General features: G+C 40.2%; 1 protein-coding gene across 2 annotated transcripts in view; it reads left to right on the top strand.

Annotated features, from left to right (window-relative positions):
- The window catches only part of Cntn5 (contactin 5), a 1,228,807-nt gene that overhangs the window by 923,378 nt on the left and 283,567 nt on the right, over positions 1–21,862 (top strand). For both annotated transcript variants that reach the window (XM_060369300.1, XM_060369297.1), the window contains exons 11-13: positions 6,423–6,559; positions 8,634–8,763; positions 11,029–11,179. In XM_060369300.1, the coding sequence (XP_060225283.1) occupies positions 6,423–6,559; positions 8,634–8,763; positions 11,029–11,179 (418 nt within the window). The remainder of the gene's footprint in view (positions 1–6,422; positions 6,560–8,633; positions 8,764–11,028; positions 11,180–21,862) is intronic.

Raw genomic sequence — 21,862 nt, 5'->3', positions numbered from 1 at the left:
GTTGTAAATCTATCTTATTTATAACGATCATTGCTTTTATATGAACATCGCTCTGCAGGATTCAGTGTGAGGCAAGTGAATAGGGAGACAGAAGAATGACTGCTCACATGCAGGAAGTGCTCATATTGTAGGCTGTGCATTGCCATGGCTTCACACATTACCCACAGTGGCACCTATTCATGAGGCCATTACATCTGCAGACATTTCGAACTTATTACTACAAGTTGAGTTCGAAGCATGTGCTGTGCTCAGGTGGAAGTAAGTGTGGGTAGAATGAGGATGCTAGAAAAGGGCCAGGAGACAGAAAAATAGAAGAGGCTCTAAGAGAGCTCTCCTGTCCTGTTCCCTGTTTTCTTCCTCCTCCAATGTATATCCTCTTTGCCTTTCTGAATGGAGATTGAGCATCTTAGTCAGAGTCCTCCTTATTAACTTCCTTAGATGTACAGACTTTAGTATGATTATCCTATATTTTATGTCTAATATCCACTTATGAGTGAGTATATACCCTGTGTGTCTTTCTTCTTCTGGGATACCTCACTCAGGATGATCTTTTCCAGTTCCCACCATTACCTGCAGGGTATCTAGGCAGATGCTGAGACTCACAGCCAAACTTTGGGAAGAGTGCTGGGAATCTTATGAAAGAAGTTGGAAATAGTAGGACCTGGAGAGGACAGGAGCTCAACAAGGAGAGCAACACAGCTAAAAAGTCTGGGCACAGGGATCTTTTCTGAGACTGATACTCCAGCCAAGGACCATTCATGGAGATGGTTTGGAACCCCTGCTCAGATGTAGCCCATGGCAGTTCAGTGTCCAAGTAGTTTCCACAGTAATGGGACAGTGACTTTCTCTGACAGGAACTGATTGGCCTGCTCTTTGATCACCTCACCTTGATGAGGGGAGCAGCCTTACCAGGCTACAGAAGAAGACAATGCAGCCACTCCTGATGAGACCTGATAGAGTAGGATCAGAGGGAAGGGGAGGAGGACCTCCCTTATCAGTGGACTGGGGTAGAAGTACAGGTGGGGAAGATGGAGGGAGCTACAGGGAGGATACAAAGTGAATAAACTGTAATTAATAAAAATAAAAATAACTTTAAAAAAGTTCCAAAAGAGAGAGAGAGCTATCCAGGGCATGAGAAAATGTGTTGTTTTCTTATGAATGGGGAAAGGAGCTATGGTGGAAAAGTGGGGCAAGGGATGGAGAGGGGTTCGATCCAAACTGAAACTTGCACAAACCTTTCTCTGAGCGTCGTTTCCTTGGCACTGTACTTACACAGCATGTACACTGAGTGAGGTGTTACAAACAATTGTGAGAACTCAGCAGTAGACTCTGAGCCTGTAGCTTAGACTACACAAACAACAACAAATAACAGGCTTGTTTTAACAGGTGTATGAGATTTAACCTCTACTGCAAAAGTAATAAACTGAATTTCAAAAGTTACAAACAACAACAACAACAAAGAACACAATCCAGTCTGGAATCAGTGCCTGGATTCAACTATGGCTTCCATGCCTGCCGACTATGAAACAAGGAAGAGGCCACCTATGGACTGTGTTATTCTACCTCAAAGGATACTGATGCATTAAAGTTCTTGCAATTACTCTTATTATTCAAACTTGCATTTGACTATGTTTGGATTTTAAAGGGTGGTTGTTTACCACTGGAAATACACACAGATTCATTGCAGGAAATTATATAACCTTGTAGATTCCCAGTTTCCATAACCATCCTGGTGCCATGACTGTTTCTGTGGGGAGACATTTTCTTCTCTTGACTCTCCTATTCCGAAAATGGTGCCGCATAATGTGCTCTCACTCGATCAAAAATAAAGTTGAAGCTATGTGTGGGTGATGGATTGGGGCAGAGAATCAATCACTATTTATTATGTTCAATCATCCTAGCAGCCCATTGAAATAGAAATTATCATTTACAGCTTACAAATGAAGCTCATTAAGGTAAAGGAACTCATTTCCAATTATAGATTATAGCAAGGGCACCACAAACTGGGGCTTGAACCCATATTCACCCTCCACTGTGTCATCCAGCACTGTACATTAGCTTTCACTGGCTCACAGCTGAGAGCCATAACACTAAAATTGATCTATGTCAGTAAAATATGTTGAGTCCTCAATACTTAAGATACGGGAAGAGAGAAGCAGCCAATAACACTTAGCAGATGTCAGGAGAGACTTACCGAGGTCCCAGCGACAAGAGGTAATAAGCAGTGCCTTGCTCTACGCACATCTGCTCTCCGTGTTACCAAGTGGAACCCAGAGACGGTTCTGAAGCCCAAATGGATCGCATAAGTAGCTGCCAGGATACTGTGCATCTGGCGAGGTTCTAACAGTTTCTCACTTCAAAGACCATGTGTCTTCTCAGTTTTCCAAGCTCTAAAAGACATGGACCAACAAGAGCCAGATAAAGTTACAAAGTTTATTGTAAATGCAGCCAAACCTAGAAATTTTTTTTCCATTTAAGCTGTGGTGTAGGTTTATGTGTTTGTGTGTGGTGTATGTTTGTGTGTATGTGTGACTATGAATGTTTGTGGTGTGTAAATGTGTGTGCATTTTGTGTGTATGTAGTATGTATATATGTGTGTATGTTTGTGTGTGTTTGTGCTGTGTGTATATGTCTGTGTGTGCACATGTATGCATGCATGCGTGCATGTGTGTATATGTGTAGTGTGTGTAAGTGTGCATGTTTAGTGTGTTTTTATGTGTGCATGCATTCATGTGTGATGTGTGTGTGTGTGTGTGTGCCATATAAAGCATGTGTATATCAGAGGACAATTCACAGAAGTCAGTTTTTTATCTCTACCATGTGGGCCACAAGGGCTGAACTTGGGTGGTCAGGTGTAGAAGCAAGTGTCTACCTGTACGCCATCTCACTGGCCCACATTTTTATTGTCTCAGTAAGTGAACAATTCCCCACCACGCAGACCAAGTTGTGGCGTGTGCTGACCCTGTGTTACTATTAAGGAGTTAAAGCCACCCCTTCCGTTAGTCACTGAATGCGCCGCCAAAGAAAACTGTCCTGATGTTATCGTACCTCGACTTTTACTCTACTCTATACTAAAACACTTTCAGGCTACAATCTAGTGTGATCAGTTTCGATTTGCTGCATTTTTTTATTGCTAGATGCACGTAATCAATTCACAGCTAGCAGTTTATGAAATATGTTGTAATGTTCAAGCAAAGAACAACAGCAAAGTTTCCTGAAAGCTGAGTTGACCTTGCATTGGATGGAACCACTTCTACACCATACACTGCCACAGATGGAAACCCACAAGTGTAAAGTCTTTGGTGTTTAGGTGTGAACTTAGATTTACTTTTGAAATATGGAGCTTATCTTCATTTTCAACGGGATCCATGACCCTCATTTCCTTTGTGTTTATATGTTTATGTTTACACATATATATGTATTTGTATGGCACCTAATAAAAAGACTTTATTTTGAATCCATTGCCAAGCAACTTGTATCTACTAGCTGGAGCAGCATCTGAAGGCACAGCCGCTCACACACAGGCACAGGGTCGCTGTCCTCTAATACAGAGCTCACTGCTCAGATCCCACCGGCAGCTAGAGAAAGAAATGCATCTGCTTTGACTGTTTTAAACAAATATATGGACACAGAATTATTTTCTTTGAAAGTTTTTATTTACAAGCAGGCCAGTGGAGAAAAGACATTTTAACTTTTATTTTTACATTCTATGTAAGTCCCACAATGTTTATTCATAAAGAAATCTTTGTGTTATCATTTTGAAACTACTTTCATTAATTATATTGAAAGCTTTTGAATAAATTCTAAAAACAATTTATGCTAAGTATAATTCAAACTCAGAATTTAAAAAAAAAAGCCCTTCACATGTATACAACCACACATGTACCCACACACCAGGGAAACTATTAACAGGACCTATTATGTGCTGGTACCCACAAGAGTTATTCTTTCAAATGACTGACTCCCAACTACATGCTCTGGAAAGAAAGAAACTACTTGTGTAAATTGTGTGCATGTCTATGTGTGTAAGTTATAATTCACATTTGCAGAAATACCTTCAGTAAGCAAACTATTCAAACTGTCCACACTATAGCACCATTTCTTGTTCGGAATAATATGCAATGGCTTGCACCCTGTATACCAATGATCTGCTTTCCTGTTTAATAATAGTGTGCCCCTTAGCCAGGCTTCAGTGATGGACAATTCAGAAGTATGCAGAGGCTGCCTGGTTTACAGAGCTAGTTCTAGGACAGCCAAGACTATACAAAGAGACTTAGTCTAGAAAAACAAAGACAAAGAAGAAGAGGAAGAAGAAAAGAAAGAAAGAAGAAAAAAAGAGAAAGAAATAAGGAAAAAGAAAAAGAGAAAAGACAGGAAGGAAAGAAAAGAAAATAATGTGCCCTCCTGTGTAATAATGACATGATTCCCTGTGTAATAACAACATGGTCTCCTGTAATAATAACATGATCCTCTGTGTAATAATGATATGCTCCCCCTGTGTAATAATGACATGCCCCCCCGTGTAATAATGACATGCTCCCCATGTAATAACGACATGTTTCCCTGTGTAGTAATGGCATGTTTCCCTCTGTAATATTGACATGCTTCCCTGTGTAATATGGCATGCTTCCCTGTGTAATAATGACATGCTCCTCATGTAATAATGACGTTTCCCTGTGAAGTAATGGCATGCTTCCCTGTGTAATATTGACATGCTTCTCTGTGTAATGTGGCATGCTTCCCTGTGTAACAATGACATGCTCTCCTGTGTAATAATGATATGCTCCTCTTATAATAATGACATTTCCCTGTGCAATAATGATATGTCCCTGTTGTAATAATAACATACTCACCCATGTAATAATGCCATGCTTCCCTGTGTAATAATTACATGCTGTGTAATAATGACAAGCTTCCCTGTGTAATAATGACATGCACCCTGTGTAATAATTACATGTTCTTTCCCCTGTGTGATAAAGACATGCTCCCCTGTGTAATAATGACAAGCTTCCCTGTATAATGATGTGTCCCATGAGTGATAATAATGGCTCTGAGTAATAATAATGACATGCTCCCCTGTGTAACAGGGATGTACCCTGCTGTGTAGTGTGATGTTCTCACCTGTATAAACATGTGCTCCCCTGTTCTTACATAAATACTATAAGTTACTGGTGGGAATGTAAACTGGTACAAGGACTTTAGAAATCAATCTGGTGCTTTCTCAGACAACTAGGAATAGCGCTTCCTCAAGATCCAGCTATACCATTCCTAGGCATATATCCAAAAGATATCCAAGTACACAACAAGGACATTTGTTCAACCATGTTTGTCGCAGCTTTATTCGTAATAGCCAGAACCTGGAAACAACCCAGATGTCCATCAATGCAGGAATGGATACAGAAATTGTGATGCATTTACACAATGGAATACCAGTCAGCAAATAAAAACAAGGAAATCATGAAATTTGCAGGTGCATGGTGGGATTCAGAAAAGATCATCCTGAGTGAGGTATCCCAGAAGCAGAAAGACACAAATGGTATATACTCACTTATAAGTGGGTACTAGACCTATAATATAGGATAAACACACTAAAATCTGTACACCTAAAGAAGATAAACAAGAAAGAGGAACCGGCATAAGTTGATCAATCCTCACTTAGAAAGGCAAATGGGATGGATATTGGAAGTAGGAGAAGACAAGTAACAGGAAAGGAGCCTACCACAAAGGGCCTCTGAAAGACTCTACCTAGCAGTGTATCAAAGCAGATGCTGAGACTCATAACTAAACCTTGGTCAGAGTGCAGGGAATCATATGAAAGAAGGGAGAGTTAGTATGACCTGGAGAGGACAGGAGCTTCACAAGGACCAAATATATCTGGGCACAGGGGTCTTTTCTGACACTGTTTCTCCAACCAAGGGCCATGCATGGATAAAACCTAGAACCCCTGCTCGGATGTAGCCAACGGCAGCTCAGTATCCAAGTGGTACCCTAGTAAGGGGAACAGGCCCCTGTCTCTAACATGAACTCAATGACTGGCTCTTTGACCTCCCCCCTCTGAAGGAGGAGCAGCCTTACTAGGCCACAAAAGAGGATATTCACTACAGCCAGTCCTGAAGATACCTGATAAGCTAGGGTCAGATGGAAGGGGAGGAGGACCTCCCCTATCAGTAGAGTTAGAGAGAAGCAGGGAGGAGATGAGGGAGGAACAATGGGATTGGGAGGGAATGAAGGCGCGGGCTACAGCTGGGATACAAAGTAAATAAACTGTAACTAATATAAGAAATATAAAAATTAAAGAAAGAAAGCAGAAAATAAAAAGAACTAAACCTGTAGAAATACAGTGAATTTTTCCCCATGAAGGTTAAATGTGGTAAATGTCGAAGTACTGAATCCACATTTCTTTCTTGTTTAAATGCTCACAGCATACCCACACTGGGTACAGAAACTGAATGATACACAGCTGGACAGTGGGAGTCCTCTTCAGTGGGAATGCAAAGCTACTGGAAAGCCCAGGCCCACCTACCGCTGGCTGAAGAATGGAGCACCCCTCCTGCTGCAGGTACTGTGGGGAACTCGTACCTAGTCGTGTAAGGACCATGATATCTTAGCAAGGGTTATTATTGCTACAATAAAACACCATGACCAAATGTAACTTGGGGAAGAAATGGCTTATTTCACTCACATTTCTATAGAACAATTCATCATCAAAAGCAGTGAGGGCAGGAACCCAAGGAGGGCAGGAATTTGGTGGCAAGAGCTGGTGCAGAGGCCATGGAGGTGTGTTCCTCCTGGCTTGCTCAGCCAGGAGCAGCACTGGCCCAGGGGTGTCACTACCCACAATGGCCTGGGCTATTTACTAATTAACAAATGCCTAACAGGCTTGCCTACAAATCCATCTCATGGAGGCGTTTTCTCAGATGAGGTTCTCTCCTCTCTGATGACTCAAGCTTGTGTCATGTTAACATAAAGCCAGCCAGGACACATAGCATGTAGCACAAAATGGTCTTCTTTTGTCTTCTTATATGTGTGTATATGTACATATGTAATATACATATATATATCATTTATTATTTCAATTATCTTGTTACCTCTTGGTGTAACTTTGTTACACCAAAGTTATTTAACACCTATACATTTATAGGAAAATATCATTGATCATCACAGACTTGCTGCCATTTCTAGCTGACCTTTAGATATCATTTAGCTAATGACCCCCACCAGGCACATGATGAAACTTACCTGGAATACAGACTCACTTGGGTTTATGTTCCTATATGAAAGAAAACTAAAATAAAACTGTGATACCTTGTGTCCTGGTGAGGATCTTTCTGTGATGTGCAGACTTAACAAATGTCTTTTCAGTAAGTCTATCACATACATTTAAAACCATTTGCTATATGACAGATTTACATTGATTGCTTTTTAATTGCATAATAAGAAAGTTAATTTTAATAGCTTTCTTCCTTGGTTGTGGCCTTCACAGGAAGGTGGTCAGAGGAGGAATAGTTCACTCATTGTAACTAAATAAGATACTATGTAGACAACCGTAACTGAGTGTAAAGTTCTGTCCAGCCAGGTAGAACCTTATCATGTTGAGTCAGATACCATTTACCTCCCAGAGCCTCAGTTTCTTCCCTTTTAAAATCATGCCTTTACCACAGGCTCACCAAATGCTGATATTTTCTTGTTCTGAAACCAGTTAAACCTAAAGAAAGTGCAGTTACGCCAAAATCCAGACTCAAATACAAAGCCATGAAAGCAAACTTAGGTTCCAGTTCACAAACCCTGCCTCTCTAACTTTCCTAGGAATCCCCTTTAGGCAGAAGCAGGGATGGTCACAGATTTTATTCCCAACATCCAGGTTACACAAATCCCTCTGCCAGATGTTATCTTTGCTCAGTGCATGGGTTTATTCTGAAAATCATGTCAAATTACTTGGCATCTATATTAATAACTGAATCCCTGCTCATGAAGATGTTAAAACCTAAGGACGTACTTGATGCTAAGTCTAAGATACCACTATCTTTAACCTTTTAACAGCAAAATTTGTTTGGTGGATGTACTCTTTTTTTGTGATGTGTTCTTTTCTCACGTTACATTTGTTTGATTTGTCTTTTATAAAAGACTTTCACATGATAATAAAGTTTGTATTTCCCAACTGGAAACTGTGCGTATAACCTGGAAAACTGGTGTTGCTACTGCTGTTGATCTCTGTTAGTTTGTTGAGAACTAAAAGAACAATCAAACCTCTGCTTAGATGAGCACAGGGACCATTGCTAGCACCTGAGCTGCTGTTTGCCTCCATTGCATTCCACACTATTTGTCCTTTCCAGACTGGGACTAGTTTCTACTTCTGCTTTATAAAAGAAATGCCTATCAACCCATTCTCTGTTGATCCTTCACTTGTATTCAACTAGTCTACCAAAACAAAGCTGTCTCAGTCAAGAAACAGAAATACTGAGCAAGAAATCATAATTTCTAAAAGGCATAATACATAGTAAATAACTTACAGAATAATGTTAATCTAAGTGCATTAACTGGAGACCTCCTTCGGGTGATCTCTGAGATTTTATGTGGACCATTGGCTTGAGCTGCTTACTTTCTAGATCTCATTTCTTTTTATTGCATTACAGAGCAGAGTGGACACAATTAATGGAGTATTGGCGATCCGTAGCGTGAATCAGTCAGATGCTGGGATGTATCAGTGTTTGGCTGAGAATAAATATGGAGCTATTTATGCAAGCGCCGAGCTGAAGATTCTAGGTATGCAATGTCTGAGCAAATAAACAGGAAAAAAGTTTTGCTTTCTTCTCCCCCCTCATTCACACTATAGTGGAGTTTTACGATGTGAATCTAAAACCCATTTTATAGCTTGAAAAGAGGCACTGAATCATTGATATTCCTTCTGCAGTTTCTCCCATCATGTTTATGTGTGTGAGTTTAGGCTTCATCTTAAATGGCTGATACAATAGGTGTTTTCTACGACATGGAACAAAATCACGTAAGAGCATGTGTTAACTTTCACAAGAAAAGGCCCTGAGGGTATGTAAGAGACTGTTGCTTCCTTTCTTTTGCTGGGTTAAAACACCCTAACCACAGCACCTTAAAGGAGGGAAGCAGTTAATTGTTTTACACTTCCAGTTCACAGTCCATCAGGGTAGGAAGTCAAGCAAGAACCTGAAGCAGAAACTATGGAGGGATGCTTCCTACTGGCTTAAAAAGGCTCATACTTAGTTAGCTTCCTTATACATTGTAGAAGCACCGGACTAGGGATGGTACCACCCAGAGTGAGCTGTGTTCTCATATATCAATTAATGATCATGACAATCCCCCACACAAACACAGGCCAAAGTTCCTCACCAAAATTTTCCTCCCTGAGGACTCTAGGCTGATCAAGTTGACAAAACTGGCTACCACAAAACTGGCTAGGATCCTAGTATTTGTTCAGCCTGTCCTTTTCCCATAAAGATGCTAGGATTTTTCCCAAGTAGTTGCTAATGATCTTTGTGTAAATGACACTTCAAAAAAGCAACACCAGGGTAAACAGCCCCCTTCTCATAGGCATCTACATTGGAGAGAAAAGCATTTCGGGGAACCCAGAGAAGCATAGATAACATCACCTTTGCTAGGATCAGACCCTGGACAGGAACCTAAGTCCATTACTGAATACTGCTGAAATAGTGAACTTAGGCAGTAGTGAACTCAGTAGTGACTCAGAAGTCACCCAGATTTCCCAGAGGAACCCTGGGGATACTAGGGACACCTGCACTGTTTCACACGCAGGTGGCTTCCTAAGCTTTCTTCTGGGATGACTGCAGTACAAAGAGAGACTTAAGTGATCTTAACACTCTGTCTCCCCGGTGTGTGGAAGAGCGTTACAGGTGCTTTCTACTGTCTTGCTAACCTCTGTAAGCATAACATTTATAGAAAGATGGATGGTCTCTGGGACCAGGAAAGGCACCATTTGCATATAAACGAAATGTCGCACAGCATAGACAGTTACTCAGCTGTGAATGCTTACAACTGTAATTGCTCTGCATCACGAAGAAGTCATAGCTAACAGATACAGGACTCCATCACCAAGGCCATCATCTTAACCAATCAAATATTATTGTATTTTCTTGTCAACATGTGTTCCTGCATCTCAAAATTGAAAGGCTGATTCAGCTATCCCTTACATCAGAGTTTTCCCAGAAACATTCTCAAGCCCTTTTATCCAGCAGACATACTTTCAAAAGTATCAGTTATGAAGCAAATCCCCAGGGGGCAACCAAAAATGCTACCTGTAATCTTCCCATAACTTCCTTCACTTGCCTTCAATATCCTGACAGGCCTCAATTGTTTAGTGCTGGCATGTCATACACTGTATGGTTTTAACGTGAGCATAAATTGCTGCTGGGAGTTACACACAGGTTCAGCTTATATAAACAATCGCTCACCCAGATCCTGTGGACTTGTATATTCCACAGTCAAAAGAATCTTAACATAGATGTGGTAAATCTTAATGAATTACTCACACTTAGATGAGTAATTGAAATGAAAATTTGAGTTAAAATTTTAAGTTCTATTTTTTAAAAAAAATCTTTGAAAACTGCAGTCACGTCTGTATAATTCTAAAGTAAAGTGAGGAGGGCTGAATTAAATAAGCTGAGAAATAAAAGAGACAAGTTGTCTCCCCTAGAATTTAAATCCATCTCTGCACAGACAGCCAAAATTGACTTTTTTTGGCTGACCTCCTAACCAATGTCCAAGTGACTTGCAGTCCTTCACAGTTGACCTTGGTAATCATAAAAAAGCATGTCATTTATCCAACTATTATTAATCCTAGACTCCATATTATTTGAAATCATTAACTTATAGTGGACAGATAATCACTAAAATTTTTATTAATTAATACGTTTGTGTTAATGTTATGTCATTTTTGTGAGATTTTAAGAACATGTGCCAGATAAGAGAGTTGACCACGCGAGTGAACTACCTATAATCCTCAGCTCTGCTTCTAATGGAAGTCACTTGTCTTTGCCACAGCCTCACCACCCTCCTTTGAACTAAATGAAGTGAAGAAAACCATAGTTGTTACCAAAGACCGGGAAGTCCTCATAGAGTGCAAACCCCAAGGCTCTCCCAAACCAACCATCTCCTGGAAGAAGGGAGACAAGGCAGTACGAGGCAGCAAAAGGTGAGAGCTTTATTCTGCATTTCAATCTCTTAACATCAAAACTGACTTCTTCTAGAAGCAGGTGAAGTGATGGCCTTCTCCAAATCCTGTTATGCAGAGGGATCCTCATGCTTCATTCTCACTCTCCTAAAAGACACCTAGATTCCTGACCCCTTCTCTTGCTAGTCCCCTCCAGCTCACAAATAGTTTTTCCCTCTGCTGTGATCAAATCACATGTCTTAGAGGTTGCAAATGACACACAGTAAAGATATAAAGTTTCCAAAGGTCATGAGATGTTTCATAAAATAATTAACGTAATTTTATATGTGATCCTAACAAGCTCTATCTCACTTTAAGAATGTAACACTTCTTTGTCACCCAGTAAGAATGTCACTACATTTTAAATGGAACCAGTTGTTTTTGCTTTTCATTTTGGTGTTGCACTATGGTGGCCCACATATTGTCTGTGATCACGTTATGGTCTGTGTTTGTTTGATGTTGGGTATTTAAATAATGTGAACATATTCGAGTCTTCTTCAGAGCCATTTTATGATCAAATTTGTGCCATGTAATATTTGTTCCAATGCTTGCTTTTCTGTTTTTAATCATGTCAATGAAAATAAACTAGAATTAATTTGATGGTAACAGGTGCATGTGAAATGCATAGAAGAATAGTCAGCATATAGACATTTGTCTCTGAAAATCCGGAAACAAAGAAAATAAAATCATAGCAGGAAAAATAAAAGAGTCAAATGATGAGAATTATCCATTCTGCTGTACTCTATCTTCTATCCGGGCTGAACTGGCAAGTTCCAAGCTTTGCTGGTCAATTATGGATAATGTTACGATGTGACATAACATTTCTATTATGGAAACATAACAGTGTATATTATTCCATAAGAACTTTGTGTTTTTCTCATCTGTACAATAAGAAGTTTGACAAGTTCTGTGTGGTTCCAAGGTAAGTAGCACTATCCCTAAGGAATTCAAGTCAGCACTGGGTATCTTCTTGCATAATCGTATAAGCAACTTCGGAATGCTTTGAAATTTCTGAGAAATCTCTTTACAAAGTGATGTCTCGGCAAGCCAAAGACATACTGCTTCTACCGGTCTCAGGCAAGACTTGTTGACCAGGTCAGGCTGGTCAGACAGGACATTCTTGCTTGGATAGGATGATCGTATGCATGTGGGCAGTCAAGTGAGCATCCTGATTTAAAAGAGAATTCTTCTGTCTTGTGTAGGACTAAATAACAAACTGATGCATCAGCATTTTCTTTGGGCTGGATCAATTAAATAATGGCTCATTATGAACACTCCGTGGACCAGAGAAACCTATTGTCTAACTGTTATTAAAATGAGAGAATCTTGGTTTGCTCTATCGTAAAAACTAAAAGCTTGCATTTGCTAAGATAGCATATGTTCTGAATGTACTACAACTTTGGAGACACTGTCAAAAGATACAAGCCATTCTGTTGGAAATGCATTATTTTGTTTTATGTTTCCAGGCAGCATGTGGACCTCCTCTTATTTGCTGCAGCTCAGCACATGAATGCTCATCACTGTTCAGAAATAACACACTGAGAGTTTAAAATTAGGTGGCATCTGTTTTTACCAGAGTGGCAATATTAACTGGAGTAACAGAATTAGGAGTTGACTGTGACAATAATATAAACAAAATGAACAGTATTTTCTAGAAATTGAAAGTCACAGCTTATGGATTTTCCAGCTGTGTCTGCCCCACTTACCATACATGCCTAAGTACTCAGATCATAAGTTGGACGCTGACCTCAAGCTCGGGTTCCCCATTTAGTTCCAAACTTCAATTCTTCTCATTGTAATGCTGTTCAGGAAGGAGACTGAAAAGTGAAATATTTGTGGTTTACTTATTCAAGGCAAAACAAGATTTGACCACATTCTGTCTTTCCCAGGCTACATATTTAAATCTACAAACTGGCTTTGCTTACAGACAAATAGTAACCTCTCCTCCTCTGAGGCTGACAGATATAGCTGGGCCAGGTAGTTCCTGTGTCCCAGCTACTTATGAAAGTGAGGCAGAAGGATCACAAACTAAAGGTCAATTTGGGCTGGATGGTGAATTCAAGGTCAAACTGGACAGCATAGCTAGACCCTGATCAAAATAAAACAAGACTGAAAAGGAATATGGCTGGGAATACGATTCAGTGATGCACAGTGCACATAACGCAAGTGAGGCCGTATGCCTAATCCCCAGAACAAAAACAAAGCAGGCACAGAAGCAAAATACTATTATCATTAATGGACAGTGAGTCAACACACTGAGTCATCGCAGCTTCTGTGAATGCTTCATACATTTGGTGCTAAAATGTACAAGGGAGATGGATTATAAGTCTTAGCCGTCTTTATAGTTGCTGTCTGTGTCCTCAGGCCCATTTATGTAGCATAACGGTTGGTCAGTGAGAACTGCTGCTCAGATCTCAGTGTCATTTATCTCAGCATCATTTATAACGATGATAGCTGCTTTTAGGCTAGGGGCACTCACAATTTGCCAATCACTTTCCCGCTCTAGGTAACAGGATACTACAGTGTGTGAGAAAAGAGCCCAGTTTCATTGTTCATGCTTCAGTTTGTGGGGTTTTATAATAGACTTACTTCTCCTTTAAACTTATAAAACTGGGCCTAGACAACAGCTAAGAGCACTGGCTGCTTTTGCAGAAGCTCCAGGTTTGTTTTCCAGCATCAGCACAGAATGGTGACTCATAACTGTCTGTAACTCTTGATCATGGGATTTAGTACCCTCTTCTGGCTGCTGCTGGTACCAGGCACATATGTGGTACACTTACACACACAGGCAGGCAAATACTCACACACATAAAATAAAAACAGGTAATTCTTGAAAATAAAGAGTAACTGTTGACTTATAAGAAATGAATGAAAAGCTATCTAGAAAATAATTTGACTGGTATATGGCAGGTTAGTATGCAATTCTTATTAAAATGTGAAGATTTTGGTAGAGAAAGATAGGAAAATAGGAGGAGAAAAAAAGGAAGAGGAGAAGAAAAGGAGGAAAGGAGAAGCAAGTAGAGGCGGTGATGGCACCACCATTGAAATTTTGGATTTTTCAGATGATAACCACAGTTTCTCTTATGATAGGCAGAGTTACATTCCTTTCCTCCTTTTCCAGTATTTATGAGAAAAACACATTTAAAAGCTTTGTTACGTTTGTGTGCGTGTGTGTGTGTGTGCGTGTGTGTGTGTGTGTGTGTGTGTGTGTGTGTGTGGACCAATGGAGAACTTGTAGGAGTCAGTTTTCTCATTCAACCATGTGAGTCCTGAGGGTTGTACTCAGATCATCTTATTTGACAGCCCATGTCTTTACCCACTGACCTACAGAAAAGGTATTTAAGTTATTCTGTGATAATTCCTTTTGATCAGCTTTTTTTAAAGTTATTTATTTTTTATTAATTACAGTTTTTTCACTTTGTATTGCACCTGTAGCCTCCTCCTTCATCCCCCCCTCCAATCCCACCCTCCCTCCCTCATCTCCTCCTATGCCCTTCCCCAAGTCCACTGATAGGGGAGGTCCTCCTCTTCCTCCATCTGACCCAAGCCTATCAGGTTTCATCAGAACTGGCTGCATTGTCTTCCTCTGTGGCCTGGTTAGGCTGTTCCCCCCTCAGGAGAAGGCGATCAAAGAGCCAGCCATTGAGTTCATGTCAGAGACAGTCCCTGTTCTCCTTACTAAGAAACCCACTTGGATACTGAGTTGTCATGGGCTACATCTATGCAGGAGTTCTAGGTTATCTCCACACATGGTCCTTGGTTGGAGTACCAGTCTCAGAAAAGACCTCTGTGTGCAGATTTTTGGTTCTGTTGCTCTGTTTGTAGAGCTCCTGTCCTCTCCAGGTCTTTCTATCTACCCCTTTTTTCATAAGATTCCTTGCACTCTGCCCAAAGTTTGGCTATCAATCTCAGCATCTGCTTCAATACACTGCTGGGTAGAATCTTTCAGAGGCCTTCTGTGGTAGGCTCCTGTCCTGTTCCCTGTTTTCTCCCTCCTCTGATGTCCATCCTGTTTGCCTTTCTGAATGAGGACTGATCATCTTACTCAGGGTCCTCCTTCTTGCTTAGCTTCTTTAGGTGTACATATTTTAGTATGTTTATCCTATATTATATGCCTAATATCTACTTATAAATGAGTATATACCATGTGTGTCTTTCTGCTTTTTGGATACCTCACTCAGAATGTTTGGTCAGCTTTTTGACATATTTGTTCTTCATCACAGCTTCCTGCAACCTATTCCTGCATTTCTTCTTGCTCTTCTTTATCTAGTCCTCCTTTAGGACCTTGGTAAGGTTTCTATACCAGACAGCTGAACACTCACTTTGTAAGTTCTATAGTTTGCATAAAGCTGACTATCTGTGGGGAGTTAGAAGAGGAAAGAAATGGGTTATGGAAATGGCTCAGTTTGTAAGGTGTTTTCTGGTCAAACATGAAGACTCAGCCTGGTTCCCCAATCACCAAAGCTTGGCTCTGGTGTGCACCTGTGACCTCAGTGCTGGAAGAGTTTGTGGGCATAGTCAAGAAGATTTCTAGATCTCATTGGCCAGAGAGTCAAGCCAGTTCGTGAGCTCCAGATTCAGTCAAGAACCCTGTCTCAGAAAGGTGGAGGGCCTTTGAGATGTCTCAACAAGTAAAAATCACGTGCCACTTAGCCTGGAGGTCCGATTCCCATCCCAACAGCTCACATGGTACAAGAAGAGAATGAACTCCTGCAAGTCTTCCTCTGACCCCTGCTCATGCTCTTACAAACATATTCCCACACACCAACACTGGGCATACAATTAAGTATAAAAATATGTTAAAAGGTGGAAGATGTTGAAGGACAAAATATATCATCAACCTCCGTCCCCACACAGTGTATGTGTGTATGCATATTTACACACCTATGTACACATGCAGGCCAATGCCATCAACCCTCCCATTCCCCCCACATCCACACAGTTTTAACCATGATAATTTCTAGCACATGATTGCTGAGGCCCGTCAGCACACACTTACTACAGTTTCGGTGTCACGCCTGTCCATTTTCCTGTTGGAATAAGTGCACTTGATGAGTCCTCAGCATGGACCCTGCACGGGGACCCTCTTCTCCCGACACACTATCACAAGCCTGTTCTGCTCATCAAGCTCCTATTGGATTTCCACTCCAGCTCGTTATTCCCATTACTTGGCCATTAACTTTTGTTAAAATATAATCATCCAGAAACACTCCAGCAGCGCATACACATTAAATCTTCATTATTGCACGTTAAACTTCCCTACTTTCTGTGTGCAGCTTTGGCGGAGAGAAGAATACACGGTTCTGAGTAGAGACTTAGTTTGTGTCCTGTTCAATGGCATCTGTCTCGGCTCCTATTGACCATCATAGAAATACCATAGGTGTTTAAAACTTACTTACAATTATTAAAATTTTAAATTGATTCAAGGATGGCTCTTTATTTCTAGGCAAAGAAAGTTAGTGGTTTCAGAGATCATAAAGCATAATATAGATGAGTACTTAAGAAACCTTGAAGCAAAAAATTTTAAAAATAGGTTATAGTATAGAGTGGTAATATCCTAGGATAAGTGTTCTTTTATGGGACTGAACTCAAAGGGAAGACTCGTCCACAGCTCTTTGTGCAGTCCCTCTGCTCTCCAAAGGCACTTCTTAATGGCCAACATTTCAACTTCCTCATTTAACACGCATAGAAAATTGCACTTGAAATGCCTATTAGTTGGCTTCTTCTGGGAATTCATGTCGTGTTTATTGGGCAACAATGATCAAGCTCACATACTGACTCACAGACAAATGGGAAAATATATTCTTCATAAAAGCCCTACAGGACACTGTTACTGCAGGGGAAACAGGGTCTTCTTGCTGTTTGTGGGGAAGAAAGAGGAATTCATGAGCATAATTAGGGTCCTGTTTTCACCCCTTGTTTCCACCTCCATGCTGTGTTTGTTAATGAACACGCTGTTGTGTTGTGTTCTCAATGACAGTGTCTTTTATATATTAAGAACATAAAACAATACAGGCCCTGGGTATCTTCTCTCTCTTTTTTGCATCTAGAAATGGTACAAGAAGGATAAATGAACATTCATTTATCAAGAGTATGTCATTTAGCCCCCTTTTAACGTATAACTTATGTTTATAGAGGAAATGAAATAGTCAAATGGTATTATTTATCACAAAGAGAATGAGTGTGTTACCTGATCCCACAAGGGTGCTGACTGACCACTCATGAGCTGCTGGCTATGTGCAGCACCTATCACCCAGAACTGGCTCTTCTGTGGCTTCCCTGAGATCAGGAGAAAAGGAGAAGACATCTTACACTTATTATTGCAAGGTTATGGGTAGACTCAGAATCAGGGAAGACTGAACTTCACAAGAATTAACCTTCTTCAGCCACCCCTCAAAATGCTCACAACAACACCAAAAGCAACAATGAGTCTTGGCCGCTTTGAGAATGATGATGATAAATACATTCTTGACTTCTAGGTATCTCATCCCTTCAAACACAAATGGATTAAAGTAAGTAATAATCAAGAGGCCTGTAATCAGAGCAATTGGAGCCTAAGGCAGGAAGGGCAAGAGTTTGAGACTAGCCTAGCCTACCCAACATTAAAATTGGATAGGCAAAAAACAAACAAACAAAAAAATATCAACAACTTGCTCAAGCCTAAAAGTCTGAAATCACATTAAAGCAGCAAAATGGCTCCATGACTCCCACTCTATGACATCACTGAATTCAGATTGTAGAAGCTGCCTTAGCTACACATTTTAGGGAAACCACTCCTAAAGGCAACAGGGATGCTAGCTTGCTCCATCTGCTCTGATCCTTAAAAGCTTTGAATACTACGAAACTATAACCATAGTAAAGAACTGACATAAATCCTAGGAATTTAAATAGATAATAGTATAATAGATACTATTAGTTTAATAGATAATGGTATTAGTTATTAGTGAGATAAAGACTAGTAAAACCTATGGTTTCCATCAATTATAACTCATATATTTCTAGCAAAAAGAAAGAATACAAATGGCTTCATATCATGGTCAAACGGCAATGTATGTGTTTGTATATTCTTTTTATTAAGTGAGCGTACATATATTATTAAATAAGCATGCACAGTAATAAGGATCATCCTTTAGGACTAGAAGATTGGAATCAGCGAACACTCACCTCACTCTACATGAACTACATCTCAGGGGTAATCAAACCAGAGCTTATGTGCCCAACTGACTGCAAGTTTAATAATGGAGGATTAGCTCTTGGGACACTGCAAAAATAATGAAAAGACAAAGCTAGAGCAGTAGCTCTTGACCACACTAGGAAGTGAATGTAGTGGCACAAGAGTTCAAGGCCAAACACACATGGAACACGGAAATAAAACAAACAGTTATGGGCTGTCAGAAAACGTGCAGAGTCTCAAAGAATAGATCTAATATGAGCATAACAAATGCGTATGGGTATATATAGGAAAATCTGTAATCATTAAAGCTTCCAGAAGAAGAGACAGAAATGTGCTGAGTCATAGCAATGAGAACAGAGTCAAACATTAGATAGGAAAACTTTGAGATTATGAATCCATACTGCATATACACATACCATAGCACACACACCTTACATGTAATGCACATCATATAGATGCACAGCCCCACACAGGGCATACACATACCTGCCACTTGCAAACCACACACATATACACACCATACAGTGCACAGGGACACACGCAATTTTATAGCATTGATATATGTACATGTATAAGGTGCATCTGTATATAAAACTGCAGTTTTTCTGAATCTGTTCCTACTGAGAATTTGATGGTCACATGGTAAAATGGATGTCATATCATCAGTGCATTTCAAATCATGTAAATTTGGAATAAACTATCTTTTGAGAGAAAACACATGTACATTAATTCTTACATTAAAAACTGGAAATAAATACTACTTACTAGTTGTTTAAAGGTTGGAAATGTATGAATTAGTAATAAATTTAATGTCCAGTTTTATGTTTTTCTGTATTTTATAGCTTTGCATATAATTTTATGTTGTTTATAGAGGAAGATTTGGGAGTTATCATAAGATTTTAAGGTAGGAACTTGTCAAGAGTGTTAAAATGACATGTTTCTAATCTCATAGTTCAAGCAATTTAAACAATGTAGGTTTGTCTCAATGTTTGGGTAGAATGTTATTGTCAGTATTCTGACTTGAAACTCCGTTGACCTTCCGCTACCCTGCAGCAGTACCTTCCCTGCAGGTTTTGAACATTGTAACACTTCGTTATGTTTTCTTGTTTCTTCTCCTTTTGGACACACTGATATTTCTCAGCAATGGTGCAACTTTATTCAGCAGAAAGAGCTGTCCCTCTACTGGGAATGTCAAAGCAGATATAATTATGAGAATTTACAGATGTGGAAGGTAAATGGTTTAACTTAGCTTCTAACTCGGATTTTACTGAAGTGCCAAGGAGGAACCCTCTAAGTTAGATATTGACGTTCAAACTCAAAGGGATTAAATGACTTGTTTAAAATTACCAGTCACAAAACAGCTTTAAAGCTAAGTTTGGTGCTGGTCAATAAATCTATAATTCTATGATCAAAGCGACTAAAAATGGAAGTGAAACTGCATTTCAACCCACATGGAGAAGGTAGTAGAATTCCACCTCTACCATCTTTTGAGACAGTCCTCCAAGGCCCTAGCTAGCCATCAGGGTGTAGCTGGCCTTGAATTTACATCCATCTTCCCGACTCTGCCTTCTGAATACTGAGATTGCATCACCATGCCTGACTAAAATTAGGTCATATTCTTGTTATTCTATTTGCATGTTGGAGTTCATTCAGGGTCTCACACATGCCAGACAAGCACCCTTCCTCAGAAATTTAACCCCAGTCCTCTTTTCACTTTTTATTTTGAGACAGTCTCATATTCTAGCTCAGGCTGGTCTCCAGCTCTCTCTCTTCTCCCTTAAAGATTCCAGTGCTGGGATTATAGACAAAAACTACTACACTCAGAATTCTCTTTTAGTATCTGTTCCTTAAATGGATTCAGTTCTAAACTCAAGAACTCTGAGACGTACTTCATAACCTTTTTGACAGCACATATACACACACACATATATACACACTCAGAATTTTTAAATTAAATTTTATTTTTTATATTAATTACAGTTTATTTACTTTGTATCTCAGCTGTATCCCCCTCCTTCATTCCCTCTCAATCCCACCCTCCCTCTCTCATCTCCTCCTGCCCCTTTCTAAATTCACGGATACCCTTCCATCTGACCCTAGCTTATCAGGTCTCACCAGGACTGGCTGCAATGTCATCCTCTACGGCCTAGCAAGGCTGCTCCTCCCACGGGGGTGGGGAGGTCAAAGAGTTAGCCACTGAGGTCATGCCAGAGATAGTCTCTGTTCCCCTTACTAGGGAACCCACTAAAATACTGAGCTGCCATGGGCTATGTCCAAGCAGGGGTTCTAGGTTATATCCATGCACAGTACTTGGTTGGAGAATCAGTCTCAGACAAGCCCCTGTGCCCAGATATACTCAGACTTTCTAAATAAAGAAAGTTTACTGATCTGTCCTCAGAATTTCTGATTGTAATGGTAAGTAAGCTGTCTCATGTTTTCAACTGTCTATAAATCATAGACCTACAGACCACTGCTCCAGGCTCTTTTGCCAGATAGGACTAGATTCTATGTACTGAGAAAGCAGCTATGCAGTTTCTCGGTGGCACCCTTGAAGGGAAGCTGTTTGCCCTTGCTTGTTGTCACTCCTGTGCCGCTTGAGCAAGCATAGGAGTTTATTGTTCAAATTTGAACTGAGAGTATAAGGACAAAACTAAAAATGAGGGAAACCAGTTCCTTGATGGCTGTATCCTATCCACCTAAGCCACAGTGCAGCTTTGACTGAGAAAGAAAGAGTCCTTCCCACGAATTTCCTATACTTAGTGCATCTTGTATTAATAAATCAAGTATCCAGTTACAAAGAATCTCAGGCAAACCCAAATGTGAACAATTTTTCATTTCATTTCTTTCCTCACATTCCCGTGAAGGCTCGGTCAATTTTTTGTCTTCTAGAAAAAGAATAAAATCTGCTTCTGGCTTATTATCATGCTTTCTTATTTTTAAATACAAATCTATTTCTAACTGATACAATAAAAAAATGAGAAAATTGTTTAGTTTGGTGACAGCTATATGATATTCTCATACATGCATACATTTACATATCGTTTACTTCAAGTTAAAAGTCATTGTTTCCCTGAGGTTTTTACTTCAATTTTAATTGTATATTTATTTATTACAATTTATTCACTTTGTATCCCTGCTGCAGCACCCTCCCTCATCTCCTTCCACTCCCACCAACACTCCCTCTTCTCCCTCTATGCCCTTTCCCTAGTCTCCCGATAGGGGAGGGCCTCCTCCCCTTCTATCTGAACCTAGCTTATCAGGTCTCATCAAGACTGGCTGCATCATCTCCCTCTGTGGCCTGGCAAGGCTGCACACCCCCTCCCCCCAGGGAGAGGTTATCAGAGAGCCTGCCACTAAGTTCATGTACCCCTTACTAGGAAACCCACTTGGAAACTGAGCAGACAATGGGCTTCCTTTAAGGAGGAGAGCCTAGGTCCTCTCCATGCATGGTCCTTAGTTAGAGTATGGATCTCTGCATGCCTCCCGGGCTC

The sequence above is a fragment of the Meriones unguiculatus genome, chromosome 1 (assembly GCF_030254825.1).
Source record: "Meriones unguiculatus strain TT.TT164.6M chromosome 1, Bangor_MerUng_6.1, whole genome shotgun sequence".
Classification (NCBI taxonomy): domain Eukaryota; kingdom Metazoa; phylum Chordata; class Mammalia; order Rodentia; family Muridae; genus Meriones; species Meriones unguiculatus.
Note: the sequence above shows the minus strand (reverse complement) of the source record. Positions and strands in the feature narration are given on the sequence as shown.